Source organism: Ictalurus punctatus, chromosome 6 (genome assembly GCF_001660625.3).
Source record: "Ictalurus punctatus breed USDA103 chromosome 6, Coco_2.0, whole genome shotgun sequence".
Lineage (NCBI taxonomy): Eukaryota > Metazoa > Chordata > Actinopteri > Siluriformes > Ictaluridae > Ictalurus > Ictalurus punctatus.
In genome coordinates, this window is record NC_030421.2 from 10,752,358 (window position 1) to 10,773,869 (window position 21,512).

Genomic DNA, 21,512 nt, shown 5'->3' on the forward strand with positions numbered 1-21,512 from the left:
CATTACAAACCATCAGCTAACCATTAAAACCATTACCATTATTGGTAATGGCCAGTAGAGACTGACAAGGACCATTACAATTTCATCCATCCATCCATTATCTATACAACGTATCCTACAGGGTCACGGGGAACCTGGAGCCTATCCCAGGGAGCATGGGGCACAAGGTGGGGTACACCCTGGACGGGTTGCCAATCCATCGTAGGACACAATCACAATACACATTCGCACACCCATTCATACACTATGGACACTTTGGACATGGCAATCAGCCTACCATACATGTCTTTGTACTGGGGGAAGAAACCGTGCAGCACAGGGAGAGCATGCAAACTTGAACCCCCAAACCTGGAGGTGTGAGACAAACATGCTAACCGCTAAGCCACCGTACGCCTGCCATTATAGTTTCAGTTAAAACCAATGCAATTCCAAAATACAATTCCCATTATAACCATTAAAATCGCTACAATTTCTTTTGGGCTTTTAATGTAAATAAACTTTTTTCTCTCATTTTCTGTCTTCTTCATCTTCTCCTTTTCACCCTGTACACACAACTGTTTTTTTTTTTGTTTTTTTTTTATTTTGTTTTTTGCTAATGACACCACAATCGTACACCTCATCACCAGGATTGTTCAAATTGCCTACAGGAAGGAAGTAGCTCTAATTACTGCAAAGTGCACTGACAATAACTTCTTTCTTAATGTCAGCCAAACAAATGAATCATTGATGATTTCAGAAAAAGTGAGCACACATACACCTATACAAACAGGGCACAGCAGTGGAAAGAGAGAACAATTTCAACTTCCTAGGAGTACACATCACAGAAGACCTTGTTGGGTCAGTCCACACTTCATATCACATAAGTACTGCCCTGTAAAAAAGTATTAAAACTCTTTCTGTTACTATGTGACTATGTTCTGGTGTGTATTCTACTTACTTCATGTCCAATGTCATATGTTATTTTGCACTAACAAGTGTTTATACCTGTACGTTTATACCTGAGGCTAGCTTAATGACATTTCACTATACGCTACCCCCCTGTATATGTAATATTCAATTCAAAGTTAAATTGAATTGAATTACACACACACACAAACACACACACACACACACACATACATTATATATATATATATATATATATATATATATATATATATACACACACACACATATATACAGTACCTCACAAAAGTGAGTACACCCCTCACATTTTTGTAAATATTTGATTATATCTTTTCATGTGACAACACTGATGAAATTATACTTTGCTACAATGTAAAGTAGTGAGTGTACAGCTTGTATAACAGTGTAAATTTGCTGTCCTCTCAAAATAACTCAACACACAGCCATTAATGTCTAAACCGCTGCCAACAAAAGTGAGTACACCCATAAGTGAAAATGTCCAAATTGGGCCCAAAGTGTCAATATTTTGTGTGGCCACCATTATTTTCCAGCACTGCCTTAACATTCTTGGGCATGGAGTTCACCAGAGCTTCACAGGTTGCCACTGGAGTCCTCTTCCACTCCTCCATGACGACATCACAGAGCTGGTGGATGTTAGAGACCTTGTGCTCCTCCACCTTCCATTTGAGGATGCCCCACTTTTTTTCAGCTCCTCAGAGAGTTCTTTGCCATGAGGTGCCATGTTGAACTTCCAGTGACCAGTATGAGGGAGTGTGAGAGCGATGACACCAAATTTAACACACCTGCTCTCCATTCACACTGGAGACCTTGTAACACTAACAAGTCACATGACACCGGGGAGGGAAAATGTAATTGGGCCCAATTTGGACATTTTCACTTAGGGGTGTACTCACTTTTGTTGCCAGTGGTTTAGACATTAATGGCTGTGTGTTGAGTTATTTTTGATGGGACAGCAAATTTACACTGTTACACAAGCTGTACACTCACTACTTTACATTGTACCAAAGTATAATTTCATTTTTATAAGTTCTGCAGACTACAGGTTTTCCTGGACTTGAGAAATGTTGAATCACGAGTCAGGCTATAGCATTCTGTTTATAGCATAGTGGATAATTGGAAAGATTCCAATTCCAATTGCACTGAAAGTTGCAGCTTCTCATGTTACTGACAAACCAAAAAAGCATTTGTCATTCATAAATAAGTTAACCACGGTAATTCTTGGCAACTCACTGTGCTATAAGAGGAATATTATCTCCGACATACAAAATAGTCAGTTTTAAAGTTTTTCATTTCTTTCTTTATTTATCTATATTTTATTATTATATTAACAGTTGCAGGTGCAGTTAAAGGAAACATGATAGTTGGGGGTGCTCATCACCAATACTTCACACATCTTTTCCTTCCGTTGTACTTCTTTTGGTTCCTGGGCGATTTCCTTCAGAATTATTGTAGGTCGTATATCCAAGTCCTAATGTAGAGTTGTAACACGTTTTAATGATGCATCTGGCCAGACAGTAACACAGCACTTAAACAGTGCTGATAATGTACTTTATTGGTGATTGCAATACTGCTGTGTTTATACTTCCTATTGAGGATGCGAATCAATTACAATCATCCCAGAGCATATAGACTGAGATAAACACACTGTGTGTAGAAAAAATATGATGTAAATAAATAGACGTATACCACCAAGATATTTACGATTATGTTTTGCCATTTTTGGGATGACTACAAGGAAGTTGTGAGAACATGTGCAGTTTACTGCACTACCTTTCCTCTGCCATTTTGTTTGTTTGTCAAAAATTACTTTGCCATTGACACATTTGATATACGGACACATCAATGACCTGTTATCCATCAGTTTTTTTCTTTTTGTATTTTTCCACATTGTATAACTTACCAAACCAAAAAGATTAGCTCTTAGAAGAAGAAGAAAAAGTCTTTGTCACATATACATTACAGCACAGTAAAATGAATTCTTAGCATAACCCAGCATGTTAGGAATTTGGGGTCAGAGTACTGGGTTAGCTATGATATGGTGCCCCTGGAGCAGAAAGGCTTAAGGTCCTTGCTCAAGGACCCAAAAGTGGCAGCTTAGCAGTGCTGGGGCTTGAACCCTGACCTTCTGATCACTAACTCAGAGCCTTGACTATAGTTCGTGACTTTATCGAAGACTTTAACTCTTTAACTAAGAATAATTGATGAGCTTCCAAAATTCATTGTTTCACTCAAGTTTATGGTCCATTCTTGAAGATTATATTATGCAACGCCTGAAAAAAATGACAGAAAATGAGTTACATTATTCTTGACTTTAAATGTGTATTGATTGCATGTTTACAAAAGAAGTAGATTTTTTTTTTTATCCCTCTGAGAATGTATAGTTTGAAATTTTTCACTGGAGGTCTGGCATTACGCTTACAATGAACATCACTCAACATTACTCCAGCATTGTTGAAGCAACCATTATTGGTAAACAGTGATACAAAGTATATTGTTGATATTAAAAACCCATCTAAAATAATTTTATGATTATTCCTATATAAACAAGAAAATATTAATAATAATGGAATAATATCTAAAATTCTAAAGGTTAGATTTTCCTCAAATGGTTCCATACCATTTTCATTGATCCTGTTTTGTTTTGCATGTTAAACTAGATGCTGTCAATCTGGTAAGAATGGAGAGCAGGACAACGTGCAGGTTTAGAATTGCCCCCTGAAATGAACCCTCAAATTGCAGAAGTAGAACTGGAAGACATATGGCAGAGTACTACCATTAACTCAGTAGTCTCAGTAATAGTCTCGGTAGTGCATTAACTCTAGGACCTTCAGAGAATTCTGCTGGAAAAATTGAGTGAGATTAGTGTGAAAACTGGCTGGAGAGACCAAGTCTTGTAAGATATTATTGGCAGTGAGCAGAAAAGCTATTATTCCAAAATGGCTGCAGTGGAATCCTCCGATGGCCCAGTGGTTTGAAATTGTACAAGTAGTATGTAATATACTTCATGTAATAAGGCATATCGTAAATGTATACGTTACAGATATTTATATTCACTTTGGGGGAAATGGATTATGATCACAGTTAAAAAAGATTCTATGACAAAAACCACTCCAACTGATATATCTAAATGTAAGGAAACACATCTACTGCAACATTGCCCTTAAATGTATGATGCATGATGTAGGAAGCAACTGACCTGATGAAAGTAGTGTTTGTCATCTATTTTTTATTTCTTTATTTTTCATTGTTCTTGTACTCAAGAGAAGAGAAGCAAAAATAAAGCAGCAAAAACAAGTCTCCTGGAGAACCTTTTCTAACATCTTCAACTGGACAAAAATGTAGAAATGTTAGCAGCCTCGTCATGTTATTTGGGTTTGGAAGGCCCACCACACAAAGGATTAGAGAAACATGGAATGTTTTGCAGTGAGAGAGAGAGAGGGAGAGAGAGAGAGAGAGAGAGAGAGAGAGAGAGAGAGAGAGAGAGAGATCAGCAAAAGCTTCATATTTCATTATTTTTCATTAAGAGCACTTCACCCTTTATGTGAAGGATCTGGTGCTGGATCTGGTCCATGTTAAAATCAATTATACAACGGCATTTCATAAGTTTCTCACTTTCTTTCCAGAAAAGGTAAGAAACTCACTAAAGCTCTTAGTAGTGTTGTGTGGAAGTTACCAAACTGGCCAGTGTAGATCAGACCTGCACAGAGGAGCAACACCAAGAGGAAGACTGCGCACAGGGCGCTCAAAAACATGGCCACTGTGGGACACAAGGAATAAAATGAATCTGTTGTCTCACATATACTGGAGGTACAGAGTCTTGCAAATGAGTTCAGCTGTTGTAGGCTATGGTTATTTTTTGCCTTTTCTCTATGCTGTAAAGATTTTTTAAAATAGATAAAACATTAGATTACTTTGCATAGAAAACCTTACTAGGTATAATGTGATGTATACAAGTTACCAGTTAAGATGATGATGATGATGATAATAATAATAATAATAATAATAATAATAATAAAAATAAAGTTGTACTGTTATCACATCATAAATACGATCTACTGTTTTCTGTGTCTTTAAGCATATAAAAAAAGAAAAGAAAAGACAAAAGACAAAAGTGACAGAAAACTATGTTCTGTGCTAATGAATTCAGCTGTACCTGTGTTGAGTGGCTGAGAACTTGTGTAGGTGCACTGAGGATCAGAAGGAAGTACAAGGTTTTTAAAGCTTGTTACTGCAATGGCTGTGATGCAGTACTCCACTCCGGGCTCTAGATAGTTGATCAGATTCTCTCCATTGGATGCCTTCATAACAAACTGAGAAATTCAAACAAAATATTTTAAAATTTAAGTAGCATTTAATAATAGATCAGTAACATATAATCTTAAATTACAATCACTCAAATATTGCATATTTGAAGTGTTCCATAAGCATTTGCAGAAAAATACAAACAGTAGGGTTCTGTCTGTACCTGCATGAAGAAATGCTTATTTTCAACATACTGAACAAAATTTCCGATACATACTGGTGTATATATTTAGATTTGTATCATGGTATGTAGCAAGAACAATTTAGATAAAAACACCCTCACTTTGCATTTGCATAAAAGCCTTGCTTTAAAAAGTAACATATTTTCCATGAAGACTTTTACAGACTTGCTCTTTGTCTCTCCATAGCAACCACAAACCAACGTGTGCTGTGAATAGGTAGAAATCCCCATGTCTGACTTAGGAGATAGAGAAGGCTGTTTACAAGCAAAGGAAATTCATTTTGTGCTACATAGAGAGGAAAAGATGCCTCATGAGCTTACAGTCAAAGTGACTTTTTTTTTTTGACAATGACAAGTGTTAATTTCAAAGAATGCAGAATATATATATATATATATATATATATATATATATATATATATATATATATATATATATATATATATATATATATATATATATATATATATATAATTTTTAACATGAGTTATATAAAAAAATATCCCTTTTAATAGAGTTTAGTAAAACTACTTGGATCCATCAAGCTAAATTATATGAAATGAGTGAACAGAAATAAAACTAAGTTGAAAGATAAAGAAGAAAGAAACATAGTAATGTTCAACTCAATCTCATGACAAATCTGAAGGAATCTTAACGCTATCAAGCGTTCACCTTAACCTTGACTGGAACATATGTAACTCCCCAATTCTGCTCCTAAAAAGAGGTTCAAATGGATTAATTTCCCTAAAATCTGTTGTTCTTTTTTGTGATATTTACACTTTGCCTTGAGGTCATATGATCTGATTATCTCACTTGGGTTGCACTGTTGCAGACATAATGAATTACTTGGTTGTAGTTGTGCCTTTAAAAGTTTAAAAACTGATAACCAAGTGATTGGATGCTTTACCCTGTTCCACAACATGCTCAGTGTGTTAAATACAAACACTGGCCACTTTCACCCGTACCCTGCTTATTCGTTCAAGAATCTGAGGCTACAGGAAAATGTAGAAAATTTCCAGCTGTCCAGTTTGGGTGAGCCTCTGCCCTTGGTAGCCTCAGATTCCTGTTCTTGTCTGACATGAAAGGAACTGTCTGCTGTTGTAGCTCATCCACCTCAAGGGTTGAAGAGCATTCCGAGATGCTTTTCTGCTCATCACAGTTGTAAAAAGTGCTTATTTGAGTTACCATAGTCTTCCTATCTCATCAACAAGACATTTCTACCCTCTTTGAACTCTGTCAAGGGTTCTGTGGCCATTTGAGTTTGAGTTATCAGTGTTATTTTGGACAATTCAATATTGTTGATGGTTTCATTATAAGTGCATTCCAAATTTTCTCTTTCTCTATCCTTCTGACAGACAGTAGCCTATGAGTACATGTGTAGGGGCAGAAACAATTGTGACAACCAATGAAAACATAGAAGAAGCAGCACTTACCTGGTAAAGTGTTGTTCTTAAAGAGAGATGTGCACTGACACTACATATTTATGGCAAGCCTACTAAAGCCTCTGTGTAAATAGGTTATCTGCATCTCATTTCAGTTCAGCTACATAACAGAACATGCTATAAAATAGTCCACTTGTAAACTTTTATTTAATTCTAAGATTGTCTGAAGCATTATATCTTATTTTCACATCTTTCCTTTTCATGTTCATGTCATTTTAGAAAATGACTAAAATGTCATCAAGACCAACATTTACAATCAATTCATATCTTCAAAATAATTCATTTTTAAGTGTTTTTTGTTTCTGCTGTTGCCTCTAATGCTTTCATCTATACAGCTATCATGAAGAGTGCAATACCCAATACAGGAAACAGCCAACAGGAAGTGATGCACCTGGCTTCACCTCCTAACTGAAACTTGCATAGCTTGCTCCAGTTCTTATTTACTGTAATTGTTTGTCGTTTGTGAATTCTTATGCATTAGTGATCATGAAGCTGATTTGGGACAACATGCCAGACTCACCTGTGCTTTGTCTCTAGTTCTGGACACATTGACAGTATACCTTTGATAAAGGTATGTCAGTGGGTCATGTTTTTGCTCCACACTGAGCGGTGGACTTAGTTTCAGCAGGAGGCAATTTCCACAGCCGGTTAGCGACACAAGTGGAGGACCCAGAGTTGCTGTAAAGGTCAAAGGTCAGAAATCAGTTGGAGACATGGAGATTCTATCCACTTTATTAGGTTTATCAGATTGTGGTGTGGATTATAGACTGGCGCATCCACACATGATTGAATCCTCACAGTCTGTGAGCCTTTCACTCACACGTGTGAGTAAAATGTAAACTCCATATAAATCCATTGAAATCACACAATTACACTTTCTATATGCGGTTAACTTTTTTTTTAGCAGCATAATCTACAAAAACTTGTAGATTCTTAGAAAAATATTTGCAAGGTAAGAGTTACTTACTGTCCACCAGGGGAGTAAAGAATTTAGATGTGGTCCAGTTAGATTCCTGGTCCTGACTGAATGCTTGCACTCGGGCTTGATAATGACCAAACGTTTCGTTGAAAGTTGTGGTCAAATCACAAGACTCGCCAATTTGTAAGTCAGAACAGCTCTTCACTGAAATCCAGAGCTTTCTCCTTGAGTGGGCATATAGGAGAGCTGTCACTTTGTTTACTGAATTGCATAAAAGGCCATTTTAGAGACTCAGAGCACTCAGAACCATGCCTGTCACAATTATTAAAAATAATTTTTAAAAAAAATTATTATTATTTTGGTGAGTACTAGTTTTCACCTTTCACCAGATGGTTTTATAACCTTTTCCTTTTCTGATATATTTCAATAATTTTTTTTTTCATCTCTTCTGGAAATTCTTTTGACTGTGGCATAGTGTGCTGCTTGTTGAGACATTTTAGCCTGCATAACATTGCTGGAAAGTTTCTATTTAAGTGATGTTTAGATTCAGTAGGCCTGGCAGGAATCAAGCCTAGGTGTGTCTAATCTAACTGAACCCAATTAACAATTAAATTTGGTTAAGTATTTGGCCAAGTAACTAAGGGGGCAATTACTTTTTTGGTGTTGGATAACTTTTTTTCTTAAATAAATTACATGTTCATTTAAAAACTAAAGTTTGCTTTTACTCAGGTGGCCTTTGTCTTATAGAAGTTGAAGTTCTGAAGCAATTAAGTGTGACAAATACGCAAAAATAGAACAAAATAGGAAGGGGCAAATACTTTTTCCACAACTTTTTATCTAGATGTGGAAGGCATAACAAATTATAAGTAAAATATGAAGTACTGCAACAATAAACAGGCAATGAAATTCATGTTTGCTGATATGTTCTATTTGAACAATTGTTTACATTTACAGGATAGAACAGTGAAGATTGTGGAAGTACATAGGTAATCTTATTCAGCTCTAATAATCACAATTTAATTGATGTATTAATAAACACATAACAATATTAAACTTGTACTTGAGTTAAAGATCAGTGCTCCAAATGTATTGCTATCTAGAGAAATGATCTGGTGTAACAGGAGCTTCAACTTACTTCTGATTATAGCTCTGCACTCTGAAGTGTGTGACAGCTGCTGTGCCAGGACCTGGTGTCCATGTGAGCTTGTGCTCCAGATTAAAGGAGACGATGGATACGTTTTGGGGAGAGGTGAGTGAACAGTGCACTGGGAAATATTTAAAAAAAATAAAATAAAAAAAAAAGAAAGAAAAAGAAAAAAGGAGATAAACTAGTTAAAATGGAGTACACACACACACACACACACACACACACACACACACACACACACAAAGGAAAGAGCCAGAATGTGGCCTTACCAATATCTATGGAAAGAAGACTTCAAACAAGGTTTTAAATAAGCCAAAGCAAACTAAAATGTTTCAACAGATTTACAAAAGTTTTGGAAACGCTGCCTTTCTTGTTACTCGTATGCATATGTTGATCACCTGTAAAGTGCAAAACCCATTCCTGACACAAAGCAAAGCTCATTTGCATTTACTGACGTTGTGCATTAAATACTAAATTAAAATATACAAAATCAGAAATGAATAAGAAATAATAAGAAATAAAATGAGAAATAAGAAGTATATGTACAGTAAGTTGTGCAAAAAGAGATGTACAACGTAAGCAGAGAATGTGCAAAAAATGGATGTACAAAATATGCAGTATGTTATATATAGTAACAATACAAAATTCAAAGTGCAGTGTGCATAGTGTTGGTGGAGTGCAGAGTGACTGTAGAGTCAGTAAGGAATCCTAAGGCAGTGGTTTTCAAAGTGGGGGCTGCGGCCCCTTGGGGGCCGCCAAGGGGCGCCCGGGGGGCCTCAACAATTTGGTGTGAAAAATAAATGTATGTTTTCTCTTTCTCACTCTCAGACACACATATAACGCACACACACAATCAATTCCTAATGTAATGTAAAGATGTAAGATGTAATTATTAATAAAAAAAAAAAGGGGGATATATTCAGAAGTCTGTATTTTTAATGTGTTTTAAAGACATCTTGCAAAAGGGGGGCCTCGATCAAATTTTAATGCCATTTGGGGGGGCTGGAAAAGTTAAGGGGGGCTTAACTCCTGGAAAAGTTTGGGAACCACTGTCCTAAGGGATCTGTATGGTGGACATGTCTGTGTTGAGGAGGCTAATGGCCTGAGGGAAGAAGCTCCTCCTGAGCCTCTCAGTTTTAACCATCAGTCTATGGTAGCGCTTTCCTGATTGCAGCAGGCAAAATAGACAGTTATTGATTTTAGCAGCTATTGTACTGCACCACCTGGTGTAGACCCAGAGACAGGGGCAGCGTTTGCATATGGCAGAATACGGCAGTTGCCATACCTTGGCATTCAGAAAAAACAATGGAAATAAACAGCAACATGATGATGCTTGTTAAAGATAATCCAAATATTTTTAGAAGAATAGTTCTGAACATTGCTAGGTTCCTAATAGGGACAATTCATGGTAGCAGGAGGTCTTTCATGATGAGTGTGAAATATTTTTCCTTATTTTCTATTATTATGAGTCAATCATTTAAGATCAGTTCAATGTGATTTATGCTTCCTCATGTTCTCATGAAGTTTTTGGATTTCTGTCCTTGAGTATATTTTTGTCAAGGTGTTTTGTCTTTTGTCTTGTGTTTTTCTCACATGTTTTCCTTAACTGGCCTTGGGTATGTTGCTTGCACGTACATCTGAGAACAAAAGCCAACTGTATCCAACTAATATTTGGTCTAAGATTGAGACTACAATACTCTGTAGTGCCCAGGGTGTCTCTGCGCGCATAATAAACCACCTCTTTGACTATACCCTCGCTCTTGGTCTCCCGATTCTCCAAACATCTTACTTCTGGTGAGGCTGAAGCATTTTAATCATCCAGAAAAGATTTACATCATGAGTGCTGCTGCTATGATCTTAACGGCGACTTCTCTGATTGGATCCCGCTTCATGATTGCGGGTAGTGTAGTTCTTTATGGGTATTTTTGACAATTTGACAATTTTTTTTTTTAAACAATGTAGAAATCACAATGGCAGATTTTACATATGAGCATATAAAATCACATATCAATCTCACCCACCCTCAATCCTCATGCCAGATGTATAACATTACTGCAAAAGTAATAGTTTTAATAATTTTCTCTGTGGATAAATCAAGATTTTACTTCCAGTTCCAGTGTTGTTGCATAGTTGAAGTTACTTGCATTAATTAATCACTTGTTCTTTTGGATTAGCCGTCAACATACTAAATTAAAAATGAAAAGAAGCAGGCCTAAACAATCCTCTCTAGATTTTTTTAAACAAAGAAATTAAATAGTAAGCAGGAGAATGGGGGAAGCAGCAATGAAAAGAACGAGGACCGAGGAATAATAAGAAGAGACTAAGTCACTTAATGCTCATGTCTGTGGAGAAAGAGTTGGTGAAATGTTTTGATTTGTATAAGCTTGTCACCAACTTTGCACTGCCTAAAGCTTAGGTTGTTTCAGAGTTAGCATTGCTTGTGTATTGTTGTATAGTACACGTCTGTGCATGTCCATGGCACATGCATATCCATGGACTCTGTTCATTCTTTTAGTATGGTGGATTTTTGTACACATTTTGTTTAGATATAATGTGGTTTTATGGTTCCGTTACTTGGGAATTTCGTTGTTGTATGGCCAGAGGGAATTATGCCATACCCTAGGTTTTTGTGAAATGCCGCCATTGCCCAGAGATGCACTCAGCTAAGCGTTCCATTCTCTGCAGGGCTTTGCATCCTGGATTGAGCAGTTTGTCTGTGTGGGTGAGAGTGGTATGAAGGACATGAGAGATTGCATCCTCAGTAGACAATTGGAGTGGTAGGTGAACTGGAGTGGATCGATGGTGTCAGGAATGGTTGATCAGATGGAGTTTTTGATAAGCCTCTCAAAAAACTACAGGATGATTGTCATTTAGGCAAGAGGGCTTATTGTTCTTTGGCACAGGAATAACTACAGATTTTTTTTAAAGCAGGTGGGGACCGCACACTTAGCTAGGGACTCATTGAAGATATAAGTAAACAAGCCAGCTAGTTGATCAGCACAGGTACACGGCCAGAAATGCTCTCAGGGCTGGCCGCTTTCCTGATGTTCACATGCTTCATAGCCCTCCGAACCTCATCCTCCGAGATGGTGTTTGTGCGATCATCGCTAACAGAGATGTTTCGTTCCGTAGCACTAGTTGGCAGGCTAATGCTAGCGTGATCAGCCTCAAAGCACACATGGAAAGTATTCAGCTCGTCAGCCATATAAGAGTCAGCGCTCACTGTGGCACCACAGTTGACACCACGGCTCTCATAGCTCTTACCACAGCATGAGGATGTGTTTTTGTTAGAGACGCCAAAGCACTTCTATAAGTTGCTCTGGATACGGGCGTCTGCTAAATTCTGTAAATGTAATAAAAAAATAAGTGATTCATGTAAACACACAAAACATGACTATGCCTATAAAAACACAATTTCAAATGTAAAAAAAAAAAAAAAAAAAAAAAAAAAAATGAAAATTGGATACTATTGGAACAGCAAGGCCAATTAATTAGTTTTTTTTCTGTAGACTGAAGACATTTGGGTTTGAGATCAAAAGAGGGATATGAGAGTTCATCTTTTATTTCCTATATTTACATCTAGATGTGTTAAACAACATGAAACATATGACCTTTTGTATCAGCCCACCCAATTTTTGAGGTGAGCATAAGTATAGTAATAGATAGTCAACATAATGTACACCATCATGGGGTATGTCAAGGAGGAGCCTTCCAACCAGGCTGGAACCATCTCCCACCTTCCCTCCCCCACTTTGGATCTCGTTCAGCCTGCTGTGTCGATGGAGAATGTTGTTCAGCCTCCCTGCTCGTCTGAGGACGTCGCTCAGCATCCCTGTTCAGCTGAAGACACCTCTCAGTCTCCCTGTTCAGCTGAAAATGTTGCTCCACCTCCCGGTGCGGCCAAGAGCTCTGCTTTTCATCCCTGCTCCGCCTCAAACGTCACTACGCCAGGCTCCACTTCGAACATTGCTCCGACTTCCTGCTTGGTTGAGGACATCGCTCCACCTTCCTGCTCAGCTGAGGACATCACTCTGCCTTCCTGCTCGGCTGAAGATGTCACTCATTTTCTTTGCTTCGCTCCCCCTTCCTGCTCCTTGGAGGACATCGGTCCCACCACATGCTTCACGGAGAGCTTCGCTCCCCCGTCATGCTTCACAGATAGCATCGCTCCCCCATCTGGCCTTGCGGAAAACTTCTCTCCTTCCTCTGGCCTCGTGGAGTACTGTACTCCCCTCTAGGGCCTCGGGAGAGCGTCACTTCCCCTCTAGCTCAGTGGTTAATGTCTCTCCCCCATCGGGGCCCACTTTAGTTTCGAGCCCCATGCTGGCTACGCGGTGACTTATCGCTCCATGCCCAAGCCAGGCTAGGGACATTGTGATCTCTCTCTGGTATGGAAGAGACCACCCCACGTCCGTACCACAGAGAACATGCCAAGAATCCTCTTTGTGGTCCTGCAAGCGATGACATTCAAGGGAACTGTCGAATACTTGGGGACCTCTGCTCTGGGTATTCAGGACCCCCTCCTGGGGGGTTCTGTCATGGATATCCCCGGAGGCTACTCTGGACTACAGCTCCTAGGAACCACTGCATTACATCATGGTCACATGGCCACCTGCACCTGAAACACATTCTAGTTAACAAGCACTGTGTGTATATATATATTTTTTATTCCATGTCTTAGTGTTTTTGCCATGTGTTTATAGCTTCTTTTGTGTTTGTTTTGATTATTATTAAACATTTATCTGCACTTGCATCCATCTCCGCCCCTAAATCATGACAATTAAAACTAGTTTTGCTTTTCCATTTTCCACATGGCAGGGGAAGTTCAAAGTAGTTCAAAGAAGTTCATTGTTCAAAGAAGACTTTAAGAGCAGAAATCTAGAGTCCATACCACAAGATGCAAACCGCTCATCAGCAGTAAGAATTGGAAAGCCAGATTGGAATTTGCAAAGAAGTACAGAGATGAGACACAAAAGTTCTGGAACCAAGATTAACCTCTACCAAAGTGATGGAAAGGCCAAAGTGTGGAGAAAGAAAGTTAGGATCTGCACATGATCCAAAACATACATGCTCATCTGTGAAACATGGTGGAGGAAGTAGCCCAGCATGGCTGCTTCTGGAACAGGCTCACTAATCTTTATTGATGATGTAACTTATGATGGTAGCAGCAGAATGAATTCAGATTACATAAATTTACAGGAACATTTTGTCTGCCAATTTATAGAGAAACGCATCCAAATTAATTAGGAGGAACTTTATCATGCAGCAAGACAATGATCCAAAACACACTGCCAACTCATCAAGAAAATCCAACCCTACATCACCGAACAGGCTACACAAATACTAGTCCAGGCCCTTGTTATCTCTAAACTGGACTACTGCAACTCACTGCTTTCAGGCCTCCCAGCCAGCTCCATCATACCCCTTCAGATGATTCAGAATGCTACAGCGCGCCTCGTCTTCAACCAGCCCAAGAGAACCCATGTCACACCCCTCTTCATCTCCCTCCACTGGCTTCCTGTAGCTGCCCGCATCAAGTTCAAGGCCTTGATGCTCACCTACAAGACCTTGTCAGGAACAGCACCCTCCTACCTCAACTCTCTCCTGAAGGCCTACGTTCCCTCTCGCCATCTGCGATCGATTAGCGACTCACGTTTAGTAGTTCCCACTCAGCTTGGCACAAGGTCCCTTTCCAGAACCTTCACGCTAACTGTTCCACAGTGGTGGAATGCACTTCCAATCTCAATCCGGACCGCAGAATCTCTCACCATCTTCAAAAAACAGCTAAAGTCCCACCACTTCCACGAACACCTAACCAACTCATAATAATAAAAAAAAAAATTATAATAAAAAATTGCACTTATTCCTCTTCTCTGTGCACTTTGCTTCCTCTGGAACTCAATTAATAGATTTTGTATGGTAGCACTACTTGTATTGTTCTCTGCTTGATATATCGCGTTGCTTGTATTTTTCTCATTTGTAAGTCGCTTTGGATAAAAACAACAACAACAATTGAAAGAGGCTGTGGTAAAAGCCTGGAAAAGCAATACAAAAGAAGGAACCAACAATGATAGTGCATTACAGGCTTGATGCAATTATTGCAAGTAAGGGATATGCAACTAAATACAAGTGCTACTAACTTTAATTTGCTTCAAGACTATCTATTAATATACTATTAATTAAGACTATTAATATACTTATGCTCACCTAAAAATTGGGTGGTCTGATACAAAAGTTATATCTTTTATGTTCTTTAACACATCTAGATGTATATATAGGAAATAAAAAAAGAAATCTCATATCCCTCTTTTGATCTCAAACCCAAATGTCTTCAGTCTACAGCAAAAACAAATTAATTGGCCTTGCTGTTCCAATAGTATCAGGGGGGACTGTATTTCTTGAGTTTACCATTGACAAATGCTTATTGAATGTCAGATTTCTATTTTCACAGGTTTTTTTGTTTGTTTGTTTGTTTGTTTGTTTGTTTACATTTGAAATTGTGTTGCCAGGGGCTTTATAGGCATAGTCATGTTGTGTGTGTTCACATGAATACTTATTCAGGAGCTGATTATGTAAGTTTAAATCTCATGTAGCATGTACTCAGATTGCAAAAAAATCCAGGTTTGTCATGCAGCTTCAGGGTTACATAAAACACAAAAGACTAAATCTTATCCTCTGAGCACAATGAAAATGTTTATACAATAAATTTACTGTAAGAAAATAATTTCTGCACTGCTATATCAGTACTAAATGGTGTTTAATGTTTTCTCTTATAAATAATTGCAAACCTAGATGCAGGAAACCAAAATAGTTGTCAATCTGTAAAACTCCCATTTAAAACAATCAGAGATAAACATAAAAGTTTTCCATACCTTCCAGTATTAAAAAGAAAAAAATTGTCCACACTATCAGTATCCCGTGCTGTCGCGTGCAGTTCATCTTGGTTGACCGCATTGTGGGTGTTTGTTATTATTTAACATGTGTGGATGTGTTTCTGCATAAGTGAGGTGTGTGAACTAGTGTGTGTTAAACATCAGAGGATGGGTTTGTTTTGGTGCTGGGGAGAACTAAGTTTCCATTTCCCCACAAGTCCCTCCCTGCACAGAGATATCATAAGCACCACACACACTACCACACACACACACACACACACACTACCACACACACACACACACGCATACACACACATATTTCACAAATATAATGTCCTTTCCTTAACTTTTGCTAATCCAAAAGTGTTTTTTAAAATACTGTACTGATCAAAGATAAAAGACAACGTTCTAATTCATTCCATTATCACGAATGTGAAAAACATTATGGCATTATATACAGTTGCAATCAAAATTATTCAACCCCCATTGCAAATCAGGTTTATTGTCTAAATTTAGCTTTTTGACTTTCAGCTGTTTACAATAAACAAATCAAACAAAAGCAATTGAAATAGTTCAACACAACGAATGCTTCAAGTGGTTTCCCCAAATTCAGCTGAAAATGAAACTTATAATGATTTCTCCAGTTTCAAAATTATTCAACCCTCTGAATAGAATCCCTCACAACAGCACAAATATGCAAAACAGATGTTGTCTCAAGCACACCTGATGCAACGAATCAAGGACTTCATTAGTTGCACCTGGTGTGCTTGAATTTTGATAGGTACTGCATACTGGGAACACCCCACAAGACCTATCATTTTGGAGCTTCTCTATCCCAGTCCTCTAGCCATCCAATTTGGCCCATGTCAAAGTAGCTCAGATCCTTACACGTTCCCATTTGTCCTGCTGCCAACTCATCAACTTTGAAAACCTGATTTTGGGTTGTCTTTAGGATTTCTGCAGCATGAAATTGTTTCTACTGATTTCACCCCTGTGAGCCCTTTAGCCATGTAGTTCCCTACTACTGTAATATACCTTCTCTTCTTGATCCCATAGTTTTTTTTTTAGCATCATTTGCAACTCAAATAAAAATCGAATTTTCTAAAATGCCAGTTAACAAACAGGACTTGTACTACCCAAACTAAATACAGCTGTACATACATATAGTTTATTCCCAAGATATTCCAAAGACAGAGAGAGAAAAAAAACTATATATATTATTATATCACTTACAGAGATATTAATACAAACATGCTTTTAAAAAGCATAAGAAAAAAAATAAACACACGAGCATGTTGACGAACCTTTTTGAACATCAGAGTTACAATGGTAGCACTCCTGTATGTGAAATAACCTTTGCCTTTGACTTAGAAAACAGTCAAGAGGTGACAACAGATCCTGATACAGCTTACAGGAGCTAGTAATGGTGAGGTCATGCTTCTAAGGAAGTGTAAACCATAACATGAAATGAAACCAACAGCCTTTCTGTTTAACATTGAGTTACAATCAACATTATAGCCAATACTGAGCATGATCTAGGCAGCACAATCAGTGGAAAAAAATAGCACTGCAAGTGAAGACATCATAACAATTATTTGCTATGTATGTAGATAACAAGACCTGGAAAATATTGCAGGACTGGCATAAAAATAAAGAAAAGTATATTGCGATTCCACTGTGAAAAGTAATATTTCATGTGGTAAACATGAAATACTGTTGAACAGTTCATGCAACATTGATGATTAGTGTTATTTTGATATATGTGACTGACAAAGTAAAATGTTTTAATACACTACACCCTGTTGAACAGTTCATGTAACACTGATGACCGATGAAGTGAAATAATACATGAATTTAATACATTAAACCCTACCAGAGACTGAAGTGTCTATAAAAACATTTATGCTGCCTTCGACGTAATTGAGAAGTGGGAAGGTGGAACTTGGAATTTCATTATTTTCGAGCTACAAAATGGGGAAAATCCACAGATGCTTTCATGTTCATCTTTTGTTGGCTAGCCAGCTAACTGTGTTGAGTGATGTATATTTTCCAGTGAACTGTATAACAAGTCAGTGTGTCTTCTGTTGTCTCTTAATTTTGATGCACTGAGCAACCATTTTCATTTGATGTTTATTAGTACAGGACCATTATACAGAATGTGTGGTCCGTTTGCTGTTTTCACAGCTGGTGTGCTGAGAAAGATCTTGCTATTGAGTTTAAAACAATCACCAAAATGGACCTAAACCAGTGTCTCTGTCAGTTTTATGCCACTGTGAAAAGGTGAACCCTAGGGTTTCAGGAGTTATGTTGGCCTACATCAGTGATCCACCAATTATGGAATATTTTAATAAATCAATAAATCTGTCTTAATCAATCAAAGTATATATCATACATATAATCAATCGTTACCAAGTGAAAAGTTCCTATTATTAAAGCAGCTATTGTCATGTCACAGCAAACCAGCGACTCTGTTTACCAGAATGCACCTCAGACTACAAACATGGCTGACGCAGACTACAACTCCCAACCTAACACACAGACACTTCACCTTCTCCTGAATACTAATCAAACACACCTTTTTCCAATCACTCACACACGCGCAGCACACACACACACACACCCCACCCTTTAAAAGAGACTGCTCAGGCACCCAACCTTTGCATTCAGTTACTATTGTTTTAGTCTATACCAAGCTGGTCTTTGCTGTTGATATTCTGGTTTTGTTTTTCTTTTGATTCTGATTATTTGCCTTACCTGCTCTAGTCTGTTTGCTTGATTGCCTGACCTTTGCCTGTCTTCGTTTTTGGTCTTTTCCCTTGGGTTGTTATTCTCATTAAAGCTGCCATACCTGCATTTGCTTCCATCTCAGCCTCCATTATGTGACAGCTACAGTATAAACAGCTTTGTTTCTCTAGTCTGAATTAAACTAGACAAAAAACATCGGGGTTACGCATGTAACCCTGTTCCCTGAGAAGAGAACGAGACGTTGCATTTAGCATAACAGTATGGGAAGCACCTTGCACGCGTGACCGGTATCTGAAGCTTGTGTAAAATCATGCCTCTACTTATAGGCCTGCCATGATCAGGTGACGTGGCAATTAAGCGCGTTGCATGATATATATATGGCACCTGTGAACCACGCTGCCAGCCTCTATTATCTGAAGCGAAGACACAATTCACAGGCCTGCCCTGGTATGACAGAGCTATGCAACGTCTCTTTCCCTTCCCAGGGAACAGGGTTACATGCGTAACCCCAACGTTCCCTTTCAAAGGGAACTTCAACGTTGCATTTAGCATAATAGTATGGGAACGGGAATACCCACTCCGTCATACTGAAGGTACGGCCTGTTCAAAAAGACCCAAGCCCGAGGGTCACTGCAATACACTCGAGCCTGGGGTGGAATGAATATCCAGGCTGTAATAATGAATAAATGTGTGTGGTGTAGACCATCTTGCAGCAGCACACACATCCTGCAAGGATACTCCTTTGGACAAAGCCTTTGAGGAGGCGACCGCCCTAGTGGAATGAGCTCTTATGCCCAGAGGCGTGACGAGACCGCGCGCCTTGTAAACCATAGAGATTGCTTCCACTATCCAATTAGAGATGTGCTGCTTTGACACAGCATCACCTTTACTGTCGCCGCCAAAACAGACCAGCAGCTGCTCCGACTTACGCCACTGGCCGGAGCGGTGGATGTAAATACAGAGAGCCCTTACTGGACATAGCAGGTGCATCCTCTCTTGTTCCGGTGTGAGGAACAGAGGAGGGCAGAAAGCCTGCAACACCACAGGGTGGGCAGCCGATGTAGGCACTTTAAGAATATAATCCGTATAATCCTGTATCCTAGGATACAGGAAGGCCTTGGATAATCCAGGGGTAAAGTCAAGGCAGGAAGGGGCAACAGAGAGAGCTTGTAGACCTCCCACTCACTTGAGAGATGTCAGGGCAAGTAGAAGAGCTAACTTTAGTGTCAGAAGCTTCTCAGAGGCTGACTCTAAGGGCTCAAATGGGGCCCCTGACAGACCTTCCAAGACCACAGAAAGGTCCCAGGAAGGTATGCTCGGCCTGCAGATGGGCCTCAGCCGTCTGACACCATGCATGAACTTCGAAGTTAGCGGATGTTGCCCCACAGAGGCTCCACCAACCGGGGCGTGGCTGGCCGAAGCAGCAGCCACATAACCCTGTTTGTAGAAGGAGGCAACCCTGCTGAGAAACATTCTTGTAAGAACTCCAGTACTGTAGCTATTGCGCAGTTCACTGGGTCTAGCTGACGTTCCTCACACCACAAGACAAAAAGTCGCCACTTGAGCGCATACAATTTTCTTGTGGATGGTGCTCTAATGTTTAACATGGTCTCTACAACCTCAGTTGTGAGACCAGAATGTATGAGCTGGTGCCCCTCAGGGGTCAGACCCACAGTTTCCATAGTTCTGGCCGAGGGTGATAAATCAGCACTCCGGCTTGAGACAGTAGATCCCAGAAGATGGGAATCTTAGTTTGTGTGTGGTTTTTTTTCCACCACCCCCCCCCCCCCACCCCCCTCCCCTCCTTTTGGCTTTCCATAGCAGAAGGAGGAGTCGCGACGCAAGCTCCAAAATCCAGCGGAGAGCCGAACCCGGAAGATAGAGCAAAAGATAGAGCAGCGCTCGTCTTTTGCGGCCGGCCCAGATCCACTAGGCTCCGAAATCCAACTCGCTTCGGCTTCCGAGAAGAGCGCGAGTCGCGAGCCGAGCTGCTTAATGTAGGCATTACCATGTGCAGCCTTTCGAGGCTGCCATCGCATGCTACACTCCTAAACACTTCACCCAGAAAGTGTGCGCTATTCCCCGCGATGAAATGGGAGCAAGCCGTAACACACTTCCTGAATTCTTTCTCGCTCATCACTTCCCTCTCTTTTCTTTTCTTTTTTTCTAAAAAAGGGAAAGAAAAGTTTGGAGATTTTGAGAAAATATAGAGTAGAAATGAAGCGTTTTTTGTCACACAAACAGCAGCCATGCAGTCTCGCTGAAGATAATAAGGCTGGCGGCGTGGTTCACAGGTGCCATATATATATCATGCGACGCGATTAATTGCCACGTCACCTGATAATGGCAGGCCTATAAGTAGAGGCATGATTTTACACAAGCTTCAGATACCGGTCACGCGCGTAAGGCGCTTCCCATACTGTTATACTAAATGCAACGTCGAAGTTCCCTTTGAAAGGGAACATGTTTTTTGTTGAGCATGAGCTCAAAGGGAAAAATTATTAATTTGGGAGAAATATTATCAGACTCACAGCAACTACCCAAGTTATTCATCCATCAAAGATTTTATTGAGGGTGTGTGTTAATTTTGCAAAATTAATACTATTATGGTCTTTGATAGTAATATCTTATTATGATGACAAAATTATTTCCTAGCAAGGTAACAAGATTGGGCAGTGAATGGAATTCTCGTTTAGGTACATTAAATCATGAGCAAAAACCTCAGAACAACTTCACTTTGAATATAGACTTTATTAAGAAGTCTTTATTATACTATTGTAAACTGCCACATAGAAACTAATCTAACACATACACACATGCATACACACACATATACAGGAATGGCACGGAAGAAATTATTTTTGCAGTGGAAAAATGATAGAATGTTAGACTTTAAGGTAATTTATGGAATTCAGTTAGACCATGACCTGAGCAAACCATCAGTACATCAATTTCAACTCGTGAACATTATCTTGAACT

The 21,512-nt window shown here is 39.1% G+C and overlaps 1 protein-coding gene across 1 annotated transcript; it reads right to left on the bottom strand.

Annotated features, from left to right (window-relative positions):
- Positions 1-4,136: 4,136 nt before the first annotated feature.
- Positions 4,137-15,965, bottom strand: LOC108266841 (interferon alpha/beta receptor 2). Its single transcript, XM_017470627.3, has 6 exons — positions 15,789-15,965; positions 8,905-9,034; positions 7,818-7,993; positions 7,371-7,528; positions 5,081-5,237; positions 4,137-4,684 (listed from the first exon to the last, which is right to left on the bottom strand). The coding sequence occupies exons 1-6, from the start codon at positions 15,868-15,870 to the stop codon at positions 4,536-4,538; spliced, it is 852 nt and encodes a 283-aa protein (XP_017326116.1). The 5' UTR covers positions 15,871-15,965; the 3' UTR covers positions 4,137-4,535.
- Positions 15,966-21,512: the final 5,547 nt, after the last annotated feature.

Excerpts from the sequence above, each read along its gene's own strand:
- LOC108266841 (XM_017470627.3), bottom strand. The coding sequence starts at position 15,870 with ATGCGGTCAACCAAGATGAACTGCACGCGACAGCACGGGATACTGATA. Across the intron at positions 9,035-15,788 it reads TTTCTTTTTAATACTGGAAG|TGCACTGTTCACTCACCTCT; the intron begins GTATGGAAAACT and ends AATATTTCCCAG. Across the intron at positions 7,994-8,904 it reads GTGCAGAGCTATAATCAGAA|GAGAAAGCTCTGGATTTCAG; the intron begins GTAAGTTGAAGC and ends TGCCCACTCAAG.